Genomic DNA, 27,957 nt, shown 5'->3' on the forward strand with positions numbered 1-27,957 from the left:
TCAGGCCTGAGGACTGAGACAGGAAGATGTCTGAAGCGCGGCATGACAGCACGAGCAGTTTACAGCGGAAGAAGCCGCCATGGCTCAAACTTGACATACCAGTGCCAGTCTCTGTGGCAATGCCTGAGGAGCCCACCTTTGTGCAGGTACTGGTATGAATAATGTACAAAGATCAGGGAGGGGGCATAAGGAATGAATATGTGAGTTCAGTGTAGTCTGTACACACAGTGTAGTCTGTACACACAGTGGGAAGGGATTTGGATGCTTAGAGCTTTGGACTCTACTGTAATGGGAGCCTGTTTGCATTACATGGTCTAGGGACAGTGGCCTCCTAGATACAAAACAGGTAAGGCATATTAAATGGTTATTAATTTACAGGGGTAAGGATGGAAACAAAAGCTTCATTTAAGTCAGGTAATCTGAATTGTGCCTTCCAGCAGACAAAGGGAGGCAGAAGGTGGGTTGTCCTGTGTAGCAGGGTGCTGGTGCAAAGGCACCTAATTAGCCCCTGCTCAGCCAGCCCCAATCAGGGGAAATAGACGGGCTGGGGAGAAGTCTGGTGTCTGGCCTTTAGAACTGGCTGCACCTGCAGGCCTGAGGGTTCAAGGGCTATAAAGGCTGGCTGGCAGCAGAAGAAGGGGGAGATGGCCAGGGGAAGGTCAGTCTCCAGGCTAAGGGCAGACTCTGTGTAGGAGAGGAGATTGTCAGGCCTGCAAGCTCTGTAAATAGTCTATCACTGGTGGTGGGAGAACTTGTGTAAATAAAGCCATGGTGCTGCAGAAGGAGAAGCCTCTCTGTGCTTTGTTGGGGCAGCCAGTGGGCCCCAGGAGGAGGAGCAGGCAGAGGAATTGTTACATCCTGAAAGAAAAGATGAAGAGTAAGTGGAGTGTTAACATGTCAGAGTGCCAGGAGCATGGGAAATCAGCAAGAACCCAATGGATCCTAGGAGCCACACAGTGGACTACAGTGCCAGGGAGAATGAAGAAAAGGGAACGAGGTGGTTACATATATATATCAAGGGCAGAGAGGAACTGGGAAGAAAGTAGCTGCGTTAATAAGTGAGGATGGGATGAAATTAAGCATTCATAAATAGCTGATAGTGAATTCTTCTTTTTAAACTTGTCTTCAGCAACAACAAAATAGGGAGAAGATGTTTAGTACAGGAAGTAAGGTAGGAATAGCCTGTACAATAACTATTGATAAAGGGCAGTTAAGAATTAAATACATAAGTTCTATATGGTGATGCTGGCATCTATTTTCCCCTCCATTTCCCACGGAGCCTGGTTGGCAGCTATTGATATGAAGGACATCTTATGTCCATGTTGACATTCACCCAACCCACTGGAAATTTCTCCCTTTCTAAGTAGAACTACACCACTGCCAGAATGGTATTTAGTCATTATTTAACTGCATCACATTGTTGGCTCATATTCAAACTGCGATCCACTATCACTCCAGACTCTTTTCAGCAGTATTACCACCTAACTATTATTCCCCATTTTCTGTTGTGCGTTTGATTTTTTTTTCTTCTTAAGTGCAAAATACTTTGCTTATCTTTATTGAATTTCATCTTGTTGAATTCAGACCAATTCTCCAATTTGTCAAGGTCATTTTGAATTCTGTTTTCCAAAGTGCTTGCAACCTCTCCCAATTTGGCATCATCTGCAAATTTCATAAGCATACTCTCCACTCTATTATAAAGGTCATTAATGAAAATATTGAATAGTACCAGATATGAAATTGCAGAACTACTAGTTGTGGTATGTAACCTATTGCTTAAATAAGCCTTTATACTAGATGCCTAGAGGATATCTAATGCAAAGCTGATTTTTAAAAGAGGGTTTAGAGGTGATCCTGGCAATTACGGGCCGGTAAGTCTAACTTCAGTACCAGGCAAATTGGTGAAACTATAGGAAAGAGCAGAATTATCAGACACTTAGAGGAACACGATAGTTGACGAATAGTCAGCATGGCTTTTGTAAAGGAAAATCATGCCTCATCAATCTTTTAAAATTCTTTGAGGAGGTCGACAAACACATGGACAAGGATGTTGGGGTGCAGGGTGTAGGCAGGGGGCTTAGGGCAGGGAGGTGGGGGATGGGGTGCAGGAGAGGTTTGAGCTCCGGAGCCCGGCGTTGCTTACCTAAAGTGGCTCCGGGGTGGCAGCGGTGCTCACCGGGTCCAGGGCAGGCTCCCTGCCTGCCGTGTCCCCAGCCCCACTCCGCTCCAGGAAGCACTGCGGCCCCTAGGTTAGGGGGAGCAGAGGACTCTGCATGTGTTGCCCTTGCCGCGCCTCCGGGTACCTCCCCCAAAGCTCCTATTGGCAGCTATTTCCCATTCCCAGCCATGGGAGCTGTGGGGGCAGTGCCTGAAGGCAAGGGCAGCACAGGGAGACCTCCCCACCCGCCCGGGGGCTGCTTCTGAGAGCGGTGCCGCGGGATGGGAATTCCAAGGGCCAGATCCAACACCCTGAGGGGCTGGATCTGGCTCACAGGCCATAGTTTGCCCACCCCTGCTCTAGGTGCTTACAAACTGGTTGTTTAATAATTTGTTCCTCTGTCTTTCTAGGTATTAAATTTAGGCTGGTCTATAATTCTTAAGTCCTCTTTGTTCCCCTTTGTAAGACAGTTACCATGTATCATCTTCTCCAGTTACCTGGAACCTGACCTGTCCTTCCATGAGTTTGCCAAAGATAATTGCTAATAGATCTGAGATAGCTTCAGCTAGTTCCTTGAGTACTCTAGGATGAAGTACATCAGGTCCTGCTAACTTGAATACATCTAACTTGTCTAAATATTCTTTAACCTGTTCTTTCCCTATTTTGGCTTTTGTTCCTCCTCTTGTTGTTTTAATATTAATTGTGTTGAGTATCTGGTCACTGCGAGAGAGCAAAGGGAGTGAGGGAGCTGCCTGCAGAAGACTTTAATCCTGGAACAGGCTTGCTAAATGAGCCAGTTAGAGACACCTGTGCAGGGAAGGAACCTCAAGCAGCTGGTTCCTTATGAGAGAGCTGAAGCTGTTCTGGAGGCAGAGACTGACACTTGAGAAGCTGCAAGGGAGTCAGCATGGGTAGGGTAGATGCAAACTGATGAAAGGCTCTATGAGGAAACCATTTCTGCCCCCCAGGCTCTGAGGTAAGAACCAGGTGTTGGGACAGATTTGTGGGGGGGCTCTGTGAGTAAGTGGAAAAATTCCTTCTTTGTGTTTGCTTTTTTTGGACCTTTGTAAACAGAGAAAACAGACCCCCAAGAAGGGCTATAACTGGAGGAGAAAGACTGTGTGGTTTGTCCAAGAAGCCCTGAAAAAGGGGAAACGGGTGGGGCACTGCAGACATACCCATGGCCATGAGGGGGTGTTACAGTTATCATTAACTTTTTGTGAAGACTGAAACAAAATGGGCATTAAATACCTCAGCCTTCTTCATGCTAGCCATTATTAGCTCTCCTTCCCCACTAAGTAGAGGACCTACCCTTTCCTTTCTTTCTCTTGCTCCTAATATATTTAAAGAACTTCTTCGTATTGTCTTTTATGTCCCTTGCAAGTTGTAACTCATTTTGTGCCTTAGTCTTTATAATTTTGTCCCTACCTGCTTGTGCTGTTCTTAGCAATTCATCCATGTTTTCACTTTTTATAGGAACAGCAATGAATCCAGTGATGCCTTAAAGACTTAACAGATTTATTTGGGCATAAGCTTTCATCCAAATAAATCTGTTAGTGTTTAAGGTGCCACCAGACTCCTTGTTGTTTTTGTGGATACAGACTAACATGGCTACCCCCTGATACTTTTTATAAGTTTTTTTTTTATTTTCAGGTAATTAAAATGCACCTGATGGAGCCATATTGCATCTTACTATTATTTCTATCTTTCCTTCACATCGGAATAATTTTCTGTTGTGCCTTTAATATTGTCTCCTTGAGAAAATGCCAACTCTCCTGAACTCCTTTTTTCCTTAGATTTTTTTTTTCCCCATGGGACCTTACCTACCACTTCTCTCAGTTTGTAAAGGCTGCTTTTTTTAAGTCCATAGTCCTTGTTCTGCTGCTTTCACTCCTTCCTTTCCTTAGAGGTATGAAATCTGTCATTTCATGGTCACTTTCACCTATATTACCTTCCACCTTCAGGTTCTCTACCAACTCCTCCCTGCTGGTCAGATTGAAATCTAAAATTCCCCTGCCCCTGGTTACTTCCTCCTCTTTCAGAAACAGAAAGTTGTCCCCAGTGCACTCCAGGAACTTACTGGAGATTTTGTGTTTTGCTGTATTACTTTTCCAACAGATGTCTGGGTACTTAAAGTCCTGTATTACTACCAGGTCTTGTGTTTTGGATACGTTGGCAAAGTCCGTCTCGTCACTCATGTGACTAGTGCCCAGTTCTGAGTCTGCAGCTCTATGAGCCTGGGGGTGTGTAGGGAGAGAGACCCTGACCATAGGTGACACATCTCTCTCACCTACTCAGAACTGTAGCAAAGCCCATGAGCTATTAGTGCTCTTCAGTGCCCTACACTACAGTGTACAAACAGCTCTTGACTAGGGAAGTTGCCATACTCTTGGCTTCTTTGTGTTTTATATCCATTTTGGGTTTTGCTAGGGAATGAATGTGCAGCATGAATGCAGAGGCACTGAAATGCTCCCCACTTGTTTGCAGCCATTTAACGCCAGGCCTTCCTGAGAAGCGTCAGCATGCCTGCTGAGAACACCCGCATCCCGTCCCCGCCAAACGAGGTGCGGCGGCCCATGCTACAAGCGACAGACCTCCATCACCCAAACCATCAGAAGGTAAGACATGCATATTGTGCACACAGAGACTGTTTTAGAGGGAAAGATGAAGGCCTTGGGATTTGCGACTGACAAGCCTCCTGGCTTCATTTGCACACTCTGAAGAGATGCAGCAATTTCCTGCTCAGGATTCTGGATGGTGGAGTCCAAGGAGCAGTTTCCTCTACTAAGGAGAGTTTTATTTAGAACTGCTGCTGGGAGATCAGAACATGCCCACGTTGCTGCATTACGCTCTCCTCCTTGCATTAGAAGCACCTTGTCATGATTTTTACTGTACCATAGCACAGAATATTTCTTGAATGTTAGGACTATCTGTTCTCTCTGACCTGGTCAAAGCCCTTCAGGAGATTATTGTGCTCCGTGTTTGGGAAGATACTTCAAATCACCGCAAAGGGGGCAGGGTTGTGGTTCTTGGGCTGCACACAGAGAAGCAGTATGTGCTAGCTAAAGAGATTCTGTTGTTCCCCTGTGCCCCAGGCCCAGTCCTTCCCAGAGGTCTGCTGGGGCCAGCAGCTCTGCACCGCCCTTATTCAGGGCCATTTGAACTTGGCCCAGTATGACCTCAGCTGCTGTTTGCCAGAACCAATGGAAATGAAGGGCCTCCCTGTCTGAGATCCAGCTGCAGCTGGCGGGACCATGGGCAAAAGTTAGTTTGGACAGAATTGTACTAAATGTACAATTTGGACAGAATTCTGCACAGTGCTGGGAGTGCCCCTCTAGGGAAGGCTGCAAGCCATTCTCCATTTTAGGCCCTCAGTTTTACACACTTCCTTCTGAGCTGATGTGTTTCTTGGCTGGGGCTCTGGCTAGAGAAGAGAGCTCTGGAAAGTTTGGGCAAATTTCCTCAGGCTGCTTTTGTTTATGACGTGTCAAACAATGCACTTCTTGCCTTGTGCAAGTAGTCTGACCACCCTTTCGAAATGGCAGAACCAGCTGATGTCTGCCTGATGTCTGCTCGAAAGCTGGTCTGCTGGTGAGAGAGAAGTTGGTCCAATAAAAGATATTACCTCACCTGCCTTGCGTGTCCGACATCTGTACAGCAGCCTGGCTGTGCTGCAGATATAGAGCTGGGGGAGAGAGCTGCTCTGCGGCTGTTCTCATGGCATCTGCTTTCTTGGCTGCAACTTTATGCACTTGGGACTTTTGGGGTTTTGGAGAACATGGTGGGATGGTGTCTGCCCTCAGGACTCAGAGCAACCCCCTGCCTTGTTAGTGATGTCTGTATATAGGGGTAACATGCATCTGCATCCCCAACTGTTTCCTGAAGCCCCAGGTCATAGTTAACAGGCAGAAGTGCCATTTCTGTCTGTATTAGGCATACTGATCCATTTTCTCCCAGGTGTGGCTATCTCCTTACTGATCCTTGCCCTATGACTTTTGGCCTGGTTAATATTTATCATGTTATAGTAGCTGTCAGCACTTCAGACAAAATTGGGGTTCCAGTGCACTGGGCACTGAACAAATGCAGTGTGAGTGGATGACAACATGCACAGCAGCATGTTCCCCACTCAGTTATACTCTTTTTCTATTATCATTTAAATAGTCCCCCATTCCCCTATATTCCGAAAATGTGACCTGGGGAACACGCTTGTACGTTTGGCTCTTGGGTGTGATGGATTTGATCCCCATCTCGCATACTCCGCTAATGTGGTTCCGCTGGCTCTAAGGAGGTCATTCCCCGTTTATGGGAGAGGAGCCTACAGCTCCCTTGATGATGAGCTCCTCCCTCTGCATCTGCCCTTGGTGTCTGCCCCATGGAGGACTGGGAGGCCACTGGAGCTTGGAGGGTTGATGCCCTCTGTGCTGCCATCCAAACGGCAGCAGTGTCAAGTCTAACAGGGCAGAAAGTCCATTCATCAGTATGGGGTGTATGTTGGGATGTCTCTGGGGTTCACAGCCTATTCATTCCCTAATCTCCTACCTACTCTCTTTCTGCCAACAATCACTTTCTCATCCCCTCCTGAACAGCACACACAGTCCTGAACACCTGGCATTGGGCCAGATTCATTGCTGCTCTATGACCTTTGTGACAACTAGACTGGCCATGAGGCAGGCATGAGCACCCTACTCTATAAATAGGGAATACACCATGAAGAAGGGGCCCGTGTGCCAGGCCCAACAGCTGAACCACGATCTTTGCAGGAGCTCTGAGCACTGGGTGCATTCCGGGAGATAGGCCAGAGAAGTGAGGGGGCAGTTGAGGATAGGAGACGGTTCAACTGGCTCAGCCCTGAGTCCCAGCAATTCTACGCCCATGTAATGACCCATATGGACCATTGCAACTGGGCACAAGTTAGGGCAGCCCCTAAATGGGAGAGGCGCAGACTGCCTCCCCTCTATCCCTGCATTAGCACACATGTGAAGAGGAATCGTTCAACCTGTGCTGTTCAGAGGGGTGAGGGCTCCTGGGGCTGTGAAGGAGGTGCAGAATGGTCATTGGATAGTGGAGAAGCTGCTCATGCTCCTTCGAGGCACTGAGGTCAGATGATCTGCTCATGCCAACAGTCCCTAGATCTGACCCTCTGGGCCTGGGCCTGGGTCTGGGCAGGGCATGCTTGGTGCTGGGTCATTGGCTATTGATCTGACAGCTTGAGTCCTGCCTTCCTGGGCATGTTGGAAAGTCCATTTACTCTCTCAGGCTGGAGGTAGCTGTAGGCTCTGCTTGGTAGCCTGGATCTGGCGTTGTGTCTCTGCTGTAGTGAACGTTCTGTTGTTTGTTTTGTGCACGTTATTTTACAGCCCTGAGAAGTGCATAAGGCCCCTCTCAGTGCAACTGGGGAGTCATAATTCCTGGGTGCCTTCATGGCACATACAGGGACTTTTGAAAATGTTCTCCTGCTCTGAAAAGATGATATCTAACATGCTGCAGTAAGACAATGTAGCTGTTCCACACAGGCTTGTACACAGCAGAGAGGTTCTGCTAAGAACACTGCTTTTCTTTATTTATGTGCCTTTTGGCAAGTGCCTTTGACTCATGACTTGTAGGTAGTCCACCAGATTCCTAAGGAGTGGGGAATGGGCCTGGTGAACCAGCTTGGAAGGGTATTCCATGGGCAGGAGGGAGTTGTAGGAGATGCAAACAGGACACTGAGAGTGAGCGACAAGGGTGAGAAGTGGTGTAATAAAAGGCTAGAATAGATAAGTAGGAAGGGCAAGATTAGAAATGTACATTTGATACAAAGATGGTGGAGAGCCAGTTGAGAGATGCAAGGATGGCGTGTGATGAGCTGGCCAGAAAGGTGATCTCAGCAGCTGTGCTGCGTGGACTGGGCAGCATTGTATGTAACAGGGAGGCTGCAGACATCAAGGCTGGAGATGATGGGAGCCTGGATGAGAGTTTTAGTGGTGTGAACAGAAAGAAAAGAGCAGAGCTTAGTGATGCTGAAGAAGAAGAATCATCAGGATTCTCTCCCATGGCCTAGATTCCAGTGAAGGGAGATGAAAGGGTAGGAACCAGAGGACACCAGAGGGAGGGGTAGACAGTGGCTAAGATGGAGGGGTAGGGAGGGAAGATCAGGAGCCCAGTTTTGGCCCTGTTGAGTTTAAGTTGACAGCAAGACTTCCTGGAGGAAGCTGGGAGTGTTTAATTCAGCTTCCTGGCCTCTGCCCTTGCTTTCATGGGGGCTGGTCAGCATCAGTCTCATTTTAGAGAGAAAGCAACTGATGCATGGAGAGGTAAAAGCCAAGATTTCCAAGTGTTGGTGCCTAAAGGTGGGCAGCTCAATCCATATTTAGTAAGGGCTGTCGATTAATCACAGTTAACTCACGTGATTAATTGAAAAAAAAAATCTCGATTAATTGTAGTTTTAATCACACTGTTAAACAATAGAAAACCAATTTAAATTATTAATATGTGGATGTTTTTCTACATTTTCATCTATATATATTCTGTGTTGTAATTGAAATCAAAGTGTATATTATTTTTTATTATAAATATTTGCCCTGTAAAAATGATAAACAAAAGAATAGTATTTTTCAATTCACTTCGTATAAGTACTGTAGTGCACTCTTTGTCCTGAAAGTGCAACTTACAAATGTAGAATTTTTTGTTACATAACAGCACTCAAGAACAAAACAATGTAAAACTTCAGAGCCTACAAGTCCACTCAGTCTTACTTCTTGTTCAGGCCAATCGCTAAGACAAACAAGTTATTTACTTTTATGGGAGATAATGCTGCCCACTTCCTATTTGCAATGTCATCAGAAAGTGAGAACAGGCATTTGCTTGGGACTTTTGTAGCTGGCATAGCAAGGTATTTATGTGCCAGATATGCTAAAACATTTGCATGCCCCTCCATGCTTCGGCCACCGTTCCAGAGGACATGCTTTCATGTTGATGAGGCTCAACTAAAAAAAAGTGTTAATTACATTTGTGACGCAATTCTCCGCCAAGGAGTTTCAGTGTCCCTTGCTCTGTTTACCTGCATTCAGCCATATACTTCATGTGATAGCAGTTGAGGATGATGACCCAGCACATGTTGTTGTTCATTTTAAGAACACTTTCACTGCAGATTTGACAAAAAGCAAAGAAGGTAGCAATGTGAGATTTCTAAAGATAGCTACAGCAGTCGACCTAAAGGTTAAGAATCTGAAGTGCCTTCCAAAAATCTGAGAGGGACGAGGTGTGGAGCATGCTTTCAGAAGTCTTAGACCAATACTCCGATGCAGAAATTACAGAATCCAAGACCACCAAAAAAAAAAAAAAAAAAATCAGCCTTCTGCTGGTGGCATCTGACTCAGATAATGAACATGAACATGCGTCAGTGTGCACTACTTTGGATCGTTATTGAGCAGAACTCGTCATCAGCATGAATGCATGTCCTCTGGAATGGTAGTTGAAGCATGAAGTGGACATATGAATCTTTAGTGCATCTGGCACATAATATCTTGTGACGCCAGCTACAACAGTGCCATATGAATGCTTGTTCTCACTTTCAGGAGACATTGTAAACAAGAAGTGGGCAGCATTATCTCCTGTAAATGTAAACAAAATTGTTTGTCTTAGTGATTAGCTGAACAAGAAGTAGGACTGAGTGGACTTGCAGGCTCTAAAATTTACATTGTTTTACTTTTGAATGCAGTTTTTTGTACATAATTCTACATTTGTAAATTCAACTTTCATGATAAAGAGATTTCACTACAGTAGTTGTATTAGGTGAATTGAAAAATACTATTTCTTTTGTTTTTGTTCAGAGCAAATACTTGTAATCAAAAATAAATATAAAGTGAGCACTGTACACCTTGTATTCTGGGTGTAATTGAAATCGATATATTTGAAAATGTAGAATACATCCAAAAATACTTAAATAAATGGTATTCTATTGTTGTTTAACAGTGCGACTAATCGCATGATTAATCGTGATTAATTTTTTTAATCGCTTGATAGCCATAATATTTAGGCACCTAAATAGAAAGTGGCTTCACTTCCAGAAGTCTGGGGGACACAGGCCGCTCTGGAATCAGCAGGAGTCATGGGGAAATCAGGTGAAGAGTGTAAGTGCATGGAAGCGAGTCTGTGGCCTAACACATGTAGAAACATGGTGTGTCTTGCCCAGGCCCTGCTGCAAGTTACAAGCACAGCGGCCTTTTTCTGCCATCCCCAGCTTCTCTCAGCAAGGTTGTGCTGTCCATCAGAGCATGGCCTTGGGTGCACCTGGTCTCAGCTGTCACTGTGGTGAAGATGTTATGAACAGGAATAAATGACAATGCAGTACCCTCCCTCTACCCACCCCCAGTGGTAATGGAAAAGGCACCTCCCATTTGCGGCCACTCCCAGCTGGCCCTGCAAGCTCTCTCCTTTCAGCTCTCTTTTCTTTGCAGCAGACGGGTACGGTTTGAGAGGATTCAGACCTTGCCTATTCATGGGCACCGGGCGGGCAGGAGGCCCCTGAGAAAAATGCAGTCAGTTCCCCGATCACTCTTCAGGTACCCATGGTATTGAGTGTGAAGCCCAGCCAATGCATGTGTGTGGTAGGGCTGCTTTGAACCATGCACGGATGCTAGCCCTGCGCCATGCTGCCTACTGCATAGACCCCCGGGCCTGGGCAGGATCCAAAGAAAGGGGCCTGCTGTGGTGGATGTCATGTGTGCACCTAACAGAAAGAATGATCACATCCACTAAATGTTTCAGAAGCTGAAAATACCTAGCATGGAATTGACTAATGAGCCATTAGCCTCCTTCCCTCCCTAACAAGCCCTCAGCCTTGTGACCTTCTTCACAGTTGGAACCAAATCCCAGAGGCACAACTGAGCCCCATGGAGCACCAAGTGCAGAGTGCCCTTCTTCACCCTGCCGTGCGAACGGGAACAGAGTAGTATGTACACAATGCCTTAGAATGATAAACAGTCCCCTGGGGAGGGGAAGAGAGAGAATGACCCACAGGACACAGATGCTAGTCACCCTTGCTTGATATGCCTCTGGAAGTTGCTCAGATAGCAAGGGAGATATGTTACACTCCCAGACCAAGAAGGGTTTTAAAAACTGGGGTTTTATTAAAGTTACTATCCAAGAAATCAAACAAACGCAGTTTGCCCAAGCCCCACACCTGCTCAGTCTCACTGGAGTACAACTACTACCTTATTTCCCCACTGTGTTCACTTTAACTTCTTCAGCAGAGCTCCAAAGCTGCAAAGGCACAGGGCACATCTTTAGGGCCACGGTGCACATAAATATAACCCTGGCATTCCATTATGAGTGCTACAAATAGATCAGAATAGCTCTCCTTCCATCCCAACATCACTGCTTTGACTTCAGTCAGAGCAATTGTCTTCTTTTGTCCTCTGCTATCAGCTCAAGGGGCCTGCCTTGCTGGTGGCTAATGGAAGTGGAAGGTGTTCAGAGGGCTCTGAGACATGATCCGTTTACATTGTTCCATCCATGGTTGGTTAGGACAGTAAAATGCTTTGCCCTCTTCCTTCAGTGGAGTGGCCCTAGGTGCAGGCTTCACCCTCAGAGATTGCCTTGGTTCACATATGTCCTGTGACAAATGAAGCGACTGGGAAGATGGGTAGAGTGCTGGTCTTGAGACAAATCTGGTCAACTGAGTCATAAAGATTGTTTTGAAGCCTTACATTGTGGCCACACAGGAGGTAAGGAGAGTTTCTTTCCTCCACTGTAGCACCTGTACAATCTTAGTCAGTGGGTTTGTTTTGGGCTGTGGACAGCCCAGTTAATTCAGGTTTTGTCAGCTTGGGTGCTGATTCTGGTCCCTCCCACTGTGGGCAAGTGGAGAACACCGATAGATCAGCTCAAATCTGAACAGTGTCTGTAGGAGCAGAACAGTATCCTGAGGGGATAGACTCCTGAGCAGAGTGCAGAGCCACCTCTCTCCTCTTGACTTTTGGCCTGTATCACCTTACTGAGATGTTAGGAGAAATTTGGGTCACTCCAGTCAGGTGAGATCCACAGGCTGGTGAAGACTAGTGGGGAGCGCTGGGTTTGTTATTAGAGGAAACTATCCATGTCTCTGCCAAGGAGGAGATGATGGTGCTCGACCAGAGTTCACCATCTGGAGTCTGGTTGGATGAACAAGTGACATTGGGCCAGGATGGCTTTGTTCAACCTGCATGTGTCCAGAAGGACAGGCTCTCTTCTCTTGGATGCAGACCTTGCTTACTGCATCCGGGCATGGTTAGACTGTTGTAATTGGGGCTACATTTGGACCCTCGTGCAGAAGGCAGCTGCATGCTGGGTTAATCGAGTGTCTCACTGGGAGCACATGACACCAGAGCTCTGTAATCTACGCTAGCTGCTGGTTAACTTCCAAGTAAAATCTAAAATGCTGGTTTTAACCTATAAAGCTCCAGATGGCATGGGAGCCACCTCTTTTCCTGGGCTGCACTACCAGAGCTGTCATCTGCAAAGCTGCTTAAGCTGAAGCTCTCTTGGGAATGGCAGCGAGGAGGCTGCTGGCAGGATGAGGGCATTCTCCATGAGGGCCCCTTGATTTTAGAATTCACTCTCCTCCTTGGATCAAAATAGCCAAAATCTTTTTTGACCTTTGGGACACACTGCAGGGTTTATCTGTTTTGGGTATCTGGGAAGGGATATACAGAGGGGGCCAGTCTGAGATGAATGGGGTTCAACTGGAGTTTAACAGGAGAGGCTGTCTGAGGCCTTTGAATTGGATATGTATTTACATAATCCAGACCATTTGGATAGGGACCTTTTTGTTATAAGTCAAAAAATAGGGTTTATTCTCTTGCTGCCCAGGCACAAACCCATTAACAGAAATCTTGCCCCTGCCTAATTCTAATTCTAGGGCATAACCTACTTCCTGCTAATACTAAAGTGGTATATTTACCTTCGATGCCCAGGCATAAATCCAATGAACTATCAGTAACTGAGTCTGCTTCCCTCTCAGTGCCAGAACATACCCTCTGGCTTCCACCATGAGCACATGCTAAAACCCCACCCTCAGTGTCACAGCATCAGTGGATGTCCTCACTCCCAGTAAGGAGTTGATGCAAAGGATCAGATGATCTCATGCTTCCATGTGTGCACTTGGGTAGGGTTAGGATAACATTTTTCTTCACAGCATTGAACACTTGGCTAGGTGCATTATTGGTTCTTGTGGCTTGCTTTCTTCGGAAGCAGCGGGTATTGGCCACTGCTGGAAGAAAGGCATCATGGATCAGTGGCAAATCTTACATTTCTAGGACTGTTCACAGTGCATGACTAGAGAGACAAGGGGGGTGAGGTAAGTAAGTACCTCACCCACCTTGTCTCTCTAATGTCCTGGGACTGACATGGCTACAATTACACTGCATGCTACAATGCATGACTGTCCTCCTGCATTTGGGGTGGCCTGTAATGCTCCTAATTTCATCCCTCACATGTGCTGGCTTCTGGGATTTTGTCTTTGAATGTAGATGCCTTTCAGTGATGATGAAGCAACAGCAGCGCAATACAAACTGTTCTGCTCCCAGCAGAGTCCTAGCAATATCCTGATGGCCTGCTTGGCTGCATTGCTGCACTCCACAGCCTTCTGCTCCTAGTTTTTCTCAACTTTCCACAGCAGGCAGCTCAATGCCATGTACTCCTATAACCCAGACATAAACTGTTGGAAACTTGAGATCTCAGGGAGCATAGTGGTGCTCTGGTGCTGATGCTAAGCTTCAGCTAAGTACCAGTGTGGAAACCACAAGGAGGGACAGGGGTTGTGTAGAGTACAAGGGCAATAATGGGGAGTCAGGAGAAGAAAAGATGAATTCAGACTGAATATGAGGAAACTCTTCCTGACTGTGAGATGGCTGAGGCTCTGAAAGGGCCATGGCCCCAGCACCTGGGTAAGTATTTCTGTGAAAATATTGAAAGAAATAAAATCATTGGATTGGAAAAAAAATTAAACAAACTAAATGACAAAATAAATGGGTCCCCTGGTTCCTGCTGCCCTTCTTTCTTTTCCCCACTGGAAAAACTTTTTAAAAAAAAAAGTGACCAAAATAATTTGTGTGAAATATTTGTTTTGGTAGAAAAGGCATTTTTTGTTGTTATAATGTTTTGATGAAAATTTTGTGCTCTGGTCTTACTGCATATTTAAAACCAAGCTATGAAGAGCCTGTGAGATATACTGTAGGGCAGAATCCTGCATGGGAATGGACTAGGTCTGAACCACTGGTGATTTTCTATCTCTAATTTGCATGATTTAAGCGAACCCAAACCTCCCCTGTGCTTCTGTGTTGGTGTCTTTCAGGGGCACAGCAGATTGGTTTGGGTAAGCAAGGATAGCGATGCCACTCAGAAATGGCAGAGAAAAAGCCTTCGCCATTGCAGCCAGCGATATGGGAAGCTGAAACCTCAGGTCATCCGGGAAATGGACCTGCCTAGCCAGGATAACATCTCACTCACCAGCACTGAGACTCCTCCTCCTCTCTACGTTGGGCCTTGTCAACTTGGCATGCAGAAGGTGAGTCCAGAGGAGGAGTAGCCAGGGCCATTCCATGGAGCTCATTAGCTTTCAGAATATACCGGAAAGGCTCTTTTCTCCCCTCTCCCACTGCTGGATGCTAAGCTTGCTTTAGGGTTCAGTGTTTCCTGAACATTTCAGATCAGTGTACACAAGACACTATAGAGATCAAACGTGGAAACAAAGATCTTACAGGAAAGGAAGAGTTTCCTGTGAAAGGATGATTTCCTAAATCTCATATGCATGTTTTAGCACACTCGTCCCATAATCAGTATTGTCACTTCCACTTGGGCCTCTATGGTTTATACTCTGCAATCTGTTTTTCCAGGACTCTGAGAGCCATGTCTTTGTCTCTTTGGCATCATTACTGAATGAGATGGCATATTAGCACCAGTCAGGAATTATAGTAATCTTGGAAGGCGTTTTTCAGCATTCTCCATAGCACGATTCTAGTTTCCTAGTCAAATCTGGTTGTCAGAGTCTCTTCCAGCACGGAGTATTCAGCAGTTTTGAGAGGAGAACTCCGTTTACTTCTGATACCCAGATTAGACCCTATCCTCCCTAACTGCAGTCTCATACTAATAGCCCCATTGCCATGCAATGCACTTCACATTTGCTGGCTGAAGACAATACTCTAGTTTTCAGTATTCTCAGAAATATTATCTCATGACTTCACAGGAGTTAACTATGTGTCATCTCTCTTGCAGCAGGCTCTTATGCTCTGCTCACAAGCCCTCAGAATTTGCCAGGGGAAGCTGTAAAGCTTCCAGCTTCCTTGCCTACACCGTGTCCCAAAGTACAGATTCTGCCTGTACACAAACCCAAATGAGGTACTTCATAGCACTCGAGCTCTAACTTGAAGGGTTCCCAGTTCCTTGCATTCCTTTGTAATTGATCGGATATTATGAAATAAGTTAAGATTGCTGCTCTGTCCAAATGGTGAAATGGGATATGAAATTATCTCCATCTGCAGTCTTTAATCCTGTCTTGGAGAAAGAAGGGTAAGGGCTTGGTAGTGTTTCCATAGTAAAGGATGGACTATTGTCTAACCCTGATTCTGCCCACCGAGTGCTCTCTCTCTTTCTCAAAACTTGAAATTTCTCATGTTTTTTTAAAGTTTTTTAAAGTTTGGATTTAATCAAACAAATCATTTTAGAATTAAGGACCTTAGAAAAATGACTTCTTTTTCAGTTTGGAAAAGCCCTTGGATCAACTCATAATTTACATGTGGCTTCAAACAGGTCCTGTGCTCTAGACCTTGCTGAGAACTCAGGCACAGAACCACCTTAACAAAGTATTCTTAAATATAAAATATTTATTCATGGTCAAGATCATTAATATTGGAACTTCAATCCAGTCCTCTGACAGCAGTTGTAACTTTTGTCTAAAACCTTGTGTTCGTTCTTGAAAGTAACCTCTTCTGCATGCCAATTTATGAAAGACTTGTAAAGTTAATGAGCACCACATCTCAGGCCTCACAAGAGTTATCATCTCTTTTATCCTACCCATTGGAGCCACATGGAAGTTGTAATGTCTGTTGGATGTAGCTTCTGCAGTTTATAACCTCCATATGTAATAATGGAAAGAAACTGGCTATGTTGTGCTGTTGGATGTTGAACTCTTGGTTATGAGCCCAACCACCAGAGCCTATAACTTTTTCAGGCCGCAGCTGTTGGGGTAATGAGGGTTATATGCTATACTGGCAGAATTTGTAAATCTGCCAAGGATTGTATTTCATCAGCCTTTTGGTTAGGAGAGTGCATAGAAATTGCTGCCATAGTCAGCATTAGTTTTTTTCTGGCTGTGTTGGACAGAGTTAAATACTCATTTCAGGCCCTGTGGAGGAGTAATGTGATGTTTTTGGATCCTGTAACTTCACAAGTGCATGCTACCCAGGAAGGTTACAAGTAGGGCTGTTGATTAATCACAGTTAACTCACGCAACTAACTAAAAAAAATTAATGGTGATTAAAAAAAAGTATCATGATTAATCGCAGTTTTAATCACACTGTTAAGCAATATAATACCAATTGAAATTTATTAAATATTTTGGATGTTTTTCTACATTTTTAAATATTTTGATTTCAGTTACAACACAGAATACAAAGGGTACAGTGCTCACTTTATATTATTTTTATTACAAATATTTACATTGTAAAAATGATAAACAAAAGAAATAGTATTTTTAATTCACTTCCTACAAATATTGTAGTGCAATCTTTGTCATGAAAGTGCAACTTAAAAATGTGGATTTTTTTTGTTACTTAACTGCACTCAAAAACAAAAAAAAGTAAATTTTAGAGCCTACAACTCCACTCAGTCCTACTTCTTGTTCACCTAATTGCTCAGACAAACGAGTTTGTTTACATTTGTGGGTCATAAAGCTACCTGATTCTTATTTACAATGTCACCTGAAAGTGAGAACAGGCATTTTCATGGCACTTTTGTAGCTGGCACTGCAAGCCATTCACATGACAGATATGCTAAACATTTGTATGTCCCTTCATGCTTTGGTCACCATTTCAGAGGACATGCTTCCATGCTGATGACGCTCATTAAAAAATTGTTTGTAAAATTTGTGACTGAACTCCTTGGAGGAGAACTGTATGTCATCGGCTCTGTTTTACCTGCATTCTGCTATACATTTCATGTTATAAAAGTCTCGGATGATGACCCAGCACGTGTTGTTTGTTTTAAGAACACTTTCACTGTAGATTTGATAAAATGCAAAGAAGGTACAAATGTGAAATTTCAAAAGATAGCTACAGCAGTCAACCTAAAGTTTAAGCATCTGAAGTGCCTTCCAAAATCTGAGAGGGATTAGGTATGGAGCATGCTTTCAGAAGTCTTAAAAGAGCAACACATTGATGTGGAAACTACAGAACCTAAATCACCAAAAAAGAAAATCAACCTTCTGCTGGTGACATCTGACTCACATGATGGAAATAAACGTGTTGGTCCATACTGCTTTGGATTGTTATCGAGCAGAACCTGTCAAGAGCATGAATGTATATCCTCTGGAATGGTGGTTGAAACATGAAGGGACATATGAATCTTTAGCACATCTGGCATGTAAATATCTTGCTTGTTCTCACGTTCAGGTGACGTAAACAAGAAGTAGGCAGCGTTATCGCCTGCAAATAAACAAAAATTGTTTGTTTTTGTGATTGGCTGAACAAGAAGTAGGACTGAGTGGACTTGTAGGCTCTAAAGTTATCCATTGTTTTATTTTTGAATGCATTTTTTTGTACATAATTCTACATTTGTAAATTCAGCTTTCATGATAGAGATTTCACTACAGTAGTTGTATTAGGTGAATTGAAAAATACTATTTCTTTTGTTTTTGTAAAGTGAAAATACTTGTAATCTAAAATAAGTATAAAGTGAGCATTGTACGCTTTGTGTTCTGTGTTGTAATTGAAATCATATATTTGAAAATGTAGAAAACACCCCAAAATATTAAATAAATGGTATTCTATTATTCTTTAACAGTGCAATTAATTGTGATTAATTTTTTTTAATCACTCGACAGCCTTAGTTACAAGTAGAGCTGGTTGAGAATTGACAAATTTCACAGAAGGATTCAAAATTGGTTCATTTTTCAAATTTATTATCCAAAATTCTAATCAGTATGTTTATCATTTTCATTTTCTAAATAAGCAATATTGGGGAAAAAATTTGGTTAGCTTAATCATTGGTAGGATTCAAAAAAATAGAAAAATTAAAGAAATTATTGACTCAGTTGCTTATTTTGGAAATAGTCAGCAATAAATCAAAAATATCTGTAAAATTTCTGTGAAAATTTCTGTGAATGTGAAGGAGATCACTCGTTTCTGGAGTTCCTCCTTGTTGCTAAGCATAGTGTAGTGTCTTTCCCTCCATCTGGCACACCAGCTGCCCATTGCTTTGGCTCTGAAGTGGTCTCTGTTCCTGTAACTCGGCCCTCTGGCCAGGTCACAACTGAGTCCACCTCTGGCAAGGTACCAGAAAAGTCCAAGCAAGTCCGAGACTGTGTATCAGATCTTCAGCTCTGACACTGGGCCTTGTGTCCTCACTTCCTTTTCTCAGGGCTCTCTGTCATTCACATCTCTTTCTCAGGGGCTTCATGCCACCTTCCCTGGTGGCTAGTAGGGAACCTGGCCTCTCCCACTACATCAGATTCCAGCCCAGGGATCCTGTAACCAGCAGCCAAGGGCTGCTCTGCAGAACTCCTTCCTGCTGCCTCTCTGTGCTGCCAGCTGGGTTACCTCAGCCCCAAAGTGAGGTAGGGTTACATTTTCAAAAATGGGGCCTTAATCTTGCAAACACACGTTCTTTACTTTACTTTCTCAGATAGTCCCACTTGAAGTCATGTTCTGGTGGGAAGGGGTGGGGGGAAATATTTAAAAAAACAAAACCAAAAGGAAGCGAGAGGAAACACCCTCCCCATCCAAAATGAAATGAAAAATGCAATTTGAAACTAAACAAAATGAAAAATTTCAGTTTGTTTCAAAATTTCCCATTGAAATATTGAACAATATAATTAAAGATGACATTTTACTACAAAAACATTTATTCAACAAAACCACAATTTTTGGTGAGAACAATTTTCAGCTTAAAAATTTTGACCAGCTCTAAAGAACAGTAGTGATGACCCGAAAGGAGCTTTTGTGTTCTGCTACTTAGGAATGGAGGAATTTCAGAGACCTAACTAAGGTGGGTGAATGTAGATTATGTTCAATGCTGATATGTGCTGCAAAGTAATGCACATTGAAGGGGAAAATGTGAACTATTTAGACATCTTGCAGAGTTCTAAGTTAGCTGTATTAAATCACAAAAAGGACCAGGGCATCACAGAGGATAGCTTAATTAATAAAGACCTCTGCTCAGATGTGGTCCAGAAAGCAAACAAGATGTTAGGATGCAGGATGGAAAATGCTAAGGTAAACATTATTATGCATTGTGTAAATCAGCCCATCTCAACAGTGTATGTTGCACTGGTTACTCCATCTAAAAGGATATTGAACAGTTAAAGGGGTCTCAGAGAAGGAATTTACTTTAGGAATTATTTTGGGGAAGTTCTCTGACGTGTGTTATATAGAAGGTCATACTACATGATCACAGTGGTTCCATCTGGCTTGGAATCTATGAAAGGAAGTTAAAGAATGATCAAGGGCCTAGAAAAACTCTTTCACTCAACAGATAATTAGACTGTGGAATTCACTGCCACATGACATTGGTGAGGCCAAGAATTTAAGAAGAGTCAAAGAGAACTGTGCACTCCTGGATAGTCTTGTTATCCATATTTGCTTTAGTTAATGATAACAAACATTTTGGAAGGAATGTAAAATCTCATGTTCAGGGCTCACGCCGAGTACAGATTATCCCACACCTTCCTCTGAAGCATCTTATTCTGGCAGCTATCAGAGACGGGATACTGGGCTTGATAAAGCCCTGGTCTGATCCAGTCTGGCAGTTCCTATGTTTCTTTGTGTTTGTTGAGGGGAGAAAAGGGCCCCAAGAATGAGGCACAAGGCCTTCGTTCCTGGCCTGAGAGTGCATGCTGAGATCGCCCCAGTTTCTCACAGTAACTGAGATCCTCTCTTCGACTGCAGATTGTAGACCCTTTAGCACGAGGACGAGCATTCCGTATGGCTGATGATAATGATGGATACAGCATCCCTCACACACCAATCACCCCAGGTGCCACATCACTGTGCTCCTTCACCAGCTCTCGGTCTGGGTTCAATCGCTTACCACGACGGCGGAAACGGGAATCAGTGGCTAAAATGAGCTTCCGAGCAGCAGCAGCCCTGGTGAAGGTACTGTTTGAGTGAGGGGAATTCCTTTCGGGACGGGGTGGAGGTCTCTGGTGCAGGCACCCTCTATGGGATTCCTGAGGTGGGAGGAGTTATAAAATGGAACTCCACTGTGTCATTTTGGGAAGTCACTGTTCTGACTATAAGTACACTTCGTACTGTGTCTCCTGCCCATGCCTGGAAGGAAGTGGAGTAGACCAGATTACCTGTAAGGTTTACAAAGACCTGCCAAGAGTCTGTCATTCTGAGTGCTTCAAAGCTGACAACAACCAGGCTCAGATGTTCTTTACAAAATTTGGTTAGTAGTAGGTAAGCTCTAGGCTCTGATTGGATGAGAAGTTTGGAAAAGCTATGCTCTGAGTGGCTCTGATGGTCCTTTGTAAGAAGCACATTAGAGCATTCGTATACTGCAGAAGGCACCATTTAGCTCAGTTGAAAGGGATGGTGCTGTCATCTTGGAAATACTGGTATGTGGAATTCACAAGTCTCACTAGAAGGGTGTCAGGTGGCTGGTGGATCTGCTGCACTTAGTTTGGTGACTCCCTGACACAGCTAAGCACCTGAAGAAGCAAGGTCTTCAGAACTGTTAAGTGTTTGTGTGGTCAAATTTCTCTGTGACTGAATGCTATTCCCTTCTCTTCCAGGGCCGTTCTGTGAAGGACAGTACCCTGAGGAGGGCTCAACGGCGCAGCTTCACCCCAGCTAGTTTCTTGGAGGAGGACACAGTGGATTTCCCAGATGAGTTGGACACCTCGTTTTTTGCTCGGGTAAGGAGAGCAGTGCTGGCTTTGTCCCGGTAGCTGAAGGCTGTAAGAACGCTATCACCTAGCAGTATGCGTGGGCTCAAGGGAGAGGTGCCGCTTCTGCCAGAGCTTCCTTTTTAGTTACTTTGCTCTCTAATAAGTCACCGGAATGTCTTTGACAGGACTTATGTTTCTTTGCCCAGGAAGGAGTCCTTCATGAGGAGCTCTCTACGTACCCCGATGAAGTGTTTGAATCTCCGTCTGAAGCTGCAATCAAGGACTCTGAGGTGAAACCCCAGGATCAGGCTGATCTAACAGGAGGTGCCTTAGACAAAAATGAACTTGAAAGAAGCCACCTGATGCTGTGAGTATCTTCCTGACAGTTGGCAGAATCTAATCCATGGTCCCGAATGTGGGAAAGGGAGGACATTTCACACCACAGGTTTAAAAGGCCTTAGCCACCATTGCTCATGGTGAAGACAAGCCCAGAGGAGCTAGTGTCTCTGCTGCTGCTGGTACTCCTCGGAATGGATCTGATACAGAGGCCTGACTTGTGCAAAGATTGATACCTCAGCTCAGCTGACTAAGCTGAGCTCATTGCAGGCCCAGAGCAGCAGAGCACACAGATTCTTGCCTAGTGCTAAATACCAGCCCTCTTGTTGAAGGCCTTGAATGGAAAGGCTGAGAGGCTGCTTAGGTGACTGCCCTCAGTATTCCTATCTGTTTGGGAGGAGAATCCCCAAGGCTGCTGTGCAGTCTGTGTGATACCCCCTCTGTTTATCCCATACCTGAAATCTTGTTTACCTAAGAAACAGCCTCCGACTTCAGAGAGCAGTTGACAATTGGTGCATATGAGAAGCTAACTCTGCTAACTTATCTCCAGTCAGCACAACAGCATGATGAATTTGGGCCCCTGCACATCTTGTTTATGATGCCGTATCATTCTTAAGGGGAAACAAAGGCCAGTTTAAATGGGTTATATGAGTGCCGAGAACACAGAATATGGCAAAAATATAGTGTGTGAATGTCAGTCCTCTAAGGTATTGGCATGAGGACTGGTAGGTAGAATGGCTACCCCTAGCCATATTCACTATGAATTGTCCTGCTCAAATGCTGTGGAGTGATATTACACTAATTTGAAACCAAGCAAGTGGAAGACTTGGTGCTTGGAGATCATGATGCATGGGTGGAATCTTGTGTCTTCAGTTTCCTCTTAAACATAAGAATGGCCATATTGGGTCAGACCAATTGTCCATGTAGCTAATATCCTGTCTTCCAACAGTGACTGGTGCCAGACACTTCTATTTATTGAGTGATCTATCCCTGTCATCCAATCCCAGCTTCTGGCAATGAGCGGTTTAGGGACACCCAGAGCATGGGTCCCTGACCGTCTTGGCTAATAGCCATTGATGGACCTGGCCTCCATGAACTTGTCTAATTCCATTTTGAACACAGTTACGCTTTTCAACATCTCCTGGCAATGAGTTCTACATGTTGACTGTGCGTTGTGTAAAGATGTACTTCCTGCTGTTTGTTTTAAACCTGCTGCCTATTAATTTCATTGGGTGATCCCTGCTTCTTGTGTTATGTAAAGGGGAAAATAACACTTTCTTATTCATTTTCTCCACACCATTCATGATTTTATAGACCTCTATCATATCCCCTCTTTGTCATCTCTTTTCTAACTGAACAGTTACAGTCTTTTTAATCTCTCCTCATATGGAAGCTGTTCCATACCCATAATCATTTTTGTTGCTCTTCTCTGTATCTTTTCGAATTCTAATATATCTTTTTTTGAGATGGGGCAACCAGAACTGCACACGGTATTCAAGGTGTGGGTGTAGCTTAGATTTCTATAATGGCATTGTGATATTTTCTGTTTTATTGTCTATCCCTTTCCTAATGGTTCCTAACATTCTGGTTAACTTTTTTGACTGCCGCTGCACATTGACTAAACGTTTTTAGAGTACTATCCACAATGACTTAAGATCTGTCTTGAGTTGTAAAGGCTAATTTAGACCCTATCATTTTGTATATGTAGTTGGGATTATGTTTTCCAATGTGCATTACTTTGCATTTATCAGCTTGAATTTCATCTGCTGTTTTGTTGCCCTGTCACCTAGTTTTGCAAGATCCCTTTCTAACTCTTCCCAGGCTGCTTTGAATTTAACTATTTTTAGTTATGAATCATCTGCAAACTTTGCCGTGTCACTGTTTACCCCTTTTCCCAAATCATTTATGAATATGTTGAACAGCACTGGTCCCAGTACAGATCCCTGGAGGACCCTGATATTCACTTCTCTCCACTGTGAATACTAACCATTTATTCCTACCCTTTGTTTCCTATCTTTTAACCAGTTACTGACCATGAGAGGACCTTCCCTCTTATCCTATGACTGCTTACTTTGATTAAAAGCCTTCGGTGAGAGACCTTGTCAAAGGTTTTCTGAAAGTCCAAGTACACTATATCCACTGGATCACCATTGTCCACATGTTTGTTGACACCCTCAAAGAAATCTAATAGATGGGTGAGGCATGATTTCCCTTTACAAAAGCCATGCTGACTCTTTCCCAATGTATCATATTCATCTATGTGTCTGATTAATTCTGTTTTTTTACTATAGTTTCAATTTATTTGCCTGGTGCTGAAATTAGACTTACTGGCCTGTAATTGACAGGATCACCTCTGGAGCATTTTTAAAAAATGGGCATTACCTTAGCTATCCACCAGTCATCTGGTACAGAAGTTGATTTAAGCGCTAGGCTACATACCACCGTTAGTAGTTCTGCAATTTCATATTTGAGTTCCTTCAGAAGTCTTGGGTGAATATCCCTGGTCCTGGTGACTTATTACCATTTAATTTATCAATTTGTTCCAAAACCTTCTCTATTGATACCTGAGTCTGGGACAATTTCTCAGATTTATAACCTAAAAAGAAAGTTTGTGTGGGAATCTCCCTCACATCATTTGCAGTGAAGCTCGATGTAGAGATTTCATTTAGCTTCTCTGCAACAGCTTTATCTTCTTTGAGTGCTTCTTAAGCACTTCCGTCAACCAGTGGCCCCCCTGATTATGTGGCAAGCTTCCTGCTTCTGATGTACTTACAAAAAGTAACAGCAATTTTTAAATCTTTTGCTAGTTGGTTCAAATTTTTTTTGGACTACCTAATTATACTTTTAGTCTTGACTTGCCAGAATTAATGGTCCTTTCTGTTTTCCTCAGTATTATTTGATTTCCAGTTTTTAAAAGATGCCTTTTTGTCTCTAACCGCTTCTTTTACTCTGTTTAGGCATGGGGACATTTTTTGGGTCCTCTTCCCTTTTTATATATTTTTTTAATTTGGGGGTATACATATAGTTTGAGCCTCTATTATGGTGTTTTTAAAAAGTTTCCATGCAGCTTGTGGGCATTTCACTCTTGTGACTGTTCCTTTTAGTAACAGCTTCCTCACACTAGCAAGAAATCAAACTATGTCATTTCCTTTTGTTTCCTGATAAGTCAGAGCCTCCCTGAGTAACTGGCACCTCATACTGGCAGAGGGCAGCCTTGTTCTTGGCTCTATGAGTTTACCAGGGTGTGAATGCACAGCAGACATGGGGAAGGACCTTGTCGTGGTTCTGCTGCTCACAATCCATCTCATTGTGCTAACGCTTTCCCTCATCATGTTCTTGAGAATGTTACCAGCTATGACACAGATGCTGGAAGTAATACTGGGAGTTTGCCACATTTCCAATGAGAATGAGACCCAATTTTTGGGCAAAAGCTAATCCCCAGTGTTTCAATTTTTATATCATTTTAATGGTTTTATTTATCAAAGCAAAAATGATTTCATTCAAACTCTAGGGAACTGTATCAAACTATTGAAGGTGTCAGTTCAGGGAGTCAGGTATGCACCTGGTCATAAACCAAATCAGAGATTTCATAGCAGGTAATTTTGAGGGCAGTGCCTCTCTAAAGACACATAGAAACACCTCAAACTCCCAAGAGTCAAAGAGGTGTTCAAGGCTAGGCTACAGGTCAAATGTGAATCCATATTGCTTATTGAGAAGAATGACTTTCCAAGTGACACGTAACACAGTCTTCTTCTCAGTGTGTCTTGGAAGAGTTTGTATCTAATCATTCATACGCTGAGCATCCCCAAAGGTTACAAAGATTGTTATATTAAATTTCTTTTGAGCATTTAAAACGTCATCTGTTATGCTCTGCAACACAGAAACTAACCTACAAACACAGAGGAAAGTTTGGGGGTGTTATTTGTGCACTTATTAATTTTATGTGGATTCTTTCTTTCCCTAATGCACACTCTAAAGAGTTGAGCACTCACAATATTCACTAACCACCACACCACAACTAAGTGATGTGGTGGGCAATGAATCCCCATTGGACACAGTCTGATACTACTGGCAGCCACAACAGTCACTTGAAGATACCAGAGAACATAAAGCCACCCTAAGCCCATGCTCTGTTGTGCTGGATTTCCAGGAACCAGTTATGAGATTTCCTAGGGCTGTGCTCAGTTTCTTCTCTGAGTGCTGGCCCCTATGTGTCATCCACTGTGGATATGCATGCGCTGCAAATGCATCTGAGACCAGAGAGTTCTTGCAAGCAGTGTCCATTGGCCTATGCCTTTGCCATCCTCATGCTCCACTGCAAGGCCATAAGAGTCTGTGCACACCAAATGCCTCTAAAGTACCTTCTTATTGCCTCCTAGCCTGACTCAGAATCTCCAGTGTCTGGAGCTTCTCCCTTCTCTTCAGCCTCATCCTTGTCTTCAAAACTGTAAATATGTCAAAGATTTTACTGTTTCAGCTCTGCATTGTAGCTATTGTTAATGGGTTTTATTAGTATAGTTAGTGAGTAGTTTAAATCTCCTTCCTGGGGAACCTTCTGCCTCCCCAGTACAGGAATTAGATGATGCCCAGAATACCGGTATTTTGAAACAATGTCTCCTGTCACTGCTCCTTTTTGGTCAGCAGTGACCACCAATGATACCTGTACTGCCTCGGAGAAGTGCATATCTCCACCAAGTGCAATATGTGCCGCTCCTTCCCCGGCCGGACCCAGAATTCCAACTTAAAAAGCACCTCGTGGAGAAAGCTTTGTGGCCTGAGTCGGACCCAGGCTGTGGGCCCCACTGTATGTTGACCAGACCCATTGAAGAGCATGCCTCTTAATACAAGGCCTGACATAGGAGCAGGAAAGAGCAAGGCCAGGGACTCTTTGACAGATTCTCCATGAGAGCAGGGAACTATCTCATAAGCACAAGAGCAGAGTCCACTCTGAAGAGTTTTGATCCCTCCCCAAGACTTCTCTGCTGACACATCCGTCAGAATGGTGGTTCTACAGGCAGCCATGCTACCTGCATCCTCACCATCTCCTCTCTGAGTGCTGCTTGCCAGTCACCCACAGTGGAAGATACACAGGGAACAGTGCTTGAAGAAAGGGAATTTACTTTGTGGTAGCAGGAGTTCTTCGAGATGTGGGGCCCTTATAGGTATTCGACTACCCACCCTCCTTCCCCTCTGCCTCAGATCATGTCTGCATTCACAAGAGAAAAGGAACTGGAGAGGCATCTGTCCACACCACCGCTTATATCCTCGATGTGGAGCGCAATGGTGGCAAAGGCATAGTCACCAACCAACAGACACTGTTTGCAAGAATTCTCCAATGTGAGGTGCCTGGTGCACAGGTGGTGTTACATTCTGGGGTGCAGTGCAGATCAGTGAGGGGCCTGCCTGGAACGCCCTGCTGCTGTGGCTTACAGCCTGGACATCAGCAGACGAACACACAGGTCTGTATGCTGTGCATCCTTGGAGCAGCGACTCTGACTCCGACAGTCTGCCTACAGCACAACAGCCCTACCGTGGCTTTCAGCAACCTGGGTTGCTACTTGCAAGGTGATCTCAATGCACTCCCAATCCCAAATTTTCCCAGAACTGCGTGCCCTGAAGTGTCCAGCACTCTCCTGAGAAGAAATAAGGTTTGTTTGCTTCTTTAACGAGACAAAGGCACCTTACAGTATATTAACTTAACTGGGAGAGATACACCCTTCCCTTCAAACACAGCACTGAGTTGGTTTTTAAGGGAAGAAACAAACAAACCAAAAACAAATTTATTAACAGTAGACAAGGTTATGTGATGCCAAGTAAAAGAAATTACAAGCAAATACAAGTGAAAACACGCATCTAAAGTTTAATACTTAATCTAGCAAGGTACAGGCTTTGTTAAAGATGGCTTCCCTCACCAGTTATTCTTTTTTCCAGCCATGGTTGACTTTTTTCCTCAGTCAAGGCCTTCCACAAAAGCAAAAGAGGGTGATGACTTTTGTCTTCCTAGATGAAAGGTCTTGGCCTAAGCAGGTTTCTCACCTATATTCAGTTTCCAGTGGCTTCAACCCCTCCTTGGTTGAAGGGCCCATCTTTTTCAGTTTGCAGAGCTCTGGCCCCTTGTGTCTGTCTGGTGATGGATGCAAAAGATGACTTCTGTCCTTACTTATATCTTCCAAAGTTCAATGACTTTATTTAGAGAGGCAACATAAGATACTACAAGAATGTAAGAATGGCCATACTGGATCAGATCAATGGTTCATCTAGCCCAGTATCCTGTCTTCAGACAGTGGCCAGTGCCAGATGCTTCAAAGGGAATGAACAGAACAGGGCAATTATAGAAAAATCCATCACTGTTGTCTACTCCCATCTTCTGGCAGTCAGAGACTCAGGGACACTCAGAGCA

The 27,957-nt window shown here is 44.0% G+C and overlaps 1 protein-coding gene across 1 annotated transcript in view; it reads left to right on the forward strand.

Annotated features, from left to right (window-relative positions):
• RHBDF1 (rhomboid 5 homolog 1) overlaps positions 1 to 27,957 on the forward strand; it is a 99,023-nt gene that overhangs the window by 46,539 nt on the left and 24,527 nt on the right. The window contains 9 exon segments of the mRNA XM_030579225.1: positions 5 to 146; positions 4,646 to 4,649; positions 4,652 to 4,743; positions 4,745 to 4,776; positions 14,472 to 14,491; positions 14,494 to 14,684; positions 20,278 to 20,484; positions 21,126 to 21,248; positions 21,428 to 21,588. Coding sequence (XP_030435085.1) covers positions 27 to 146; positions 4,646 to 4,649; positions 4,652 to 4,743; positions 4,745 to 4,776; positions 14,472 to 14,491; positions 14,494 to 14,684; positions 20,278 to 20,484; positions 21,126 to 21,248; positions 21,428 to 21,588 — 950 coding nt within the window. The 5' untranslated portion in view covers positions 5 to 26.

Source organism: Gopherus evgoodei, chromosome 10, assembly GCF_007399415.2.
Source record: "Gopherus evgoodei ecotype Sinaloan lineage chromosome 10, rGopEvg1_v1.p, whole genome shotgun sequence".
Taxonomy (NCBI): Eukaryota; Metazoa; Chordata; order Testudines; family Testudinidae; genus Gopherus; species Gopherus evgoodei.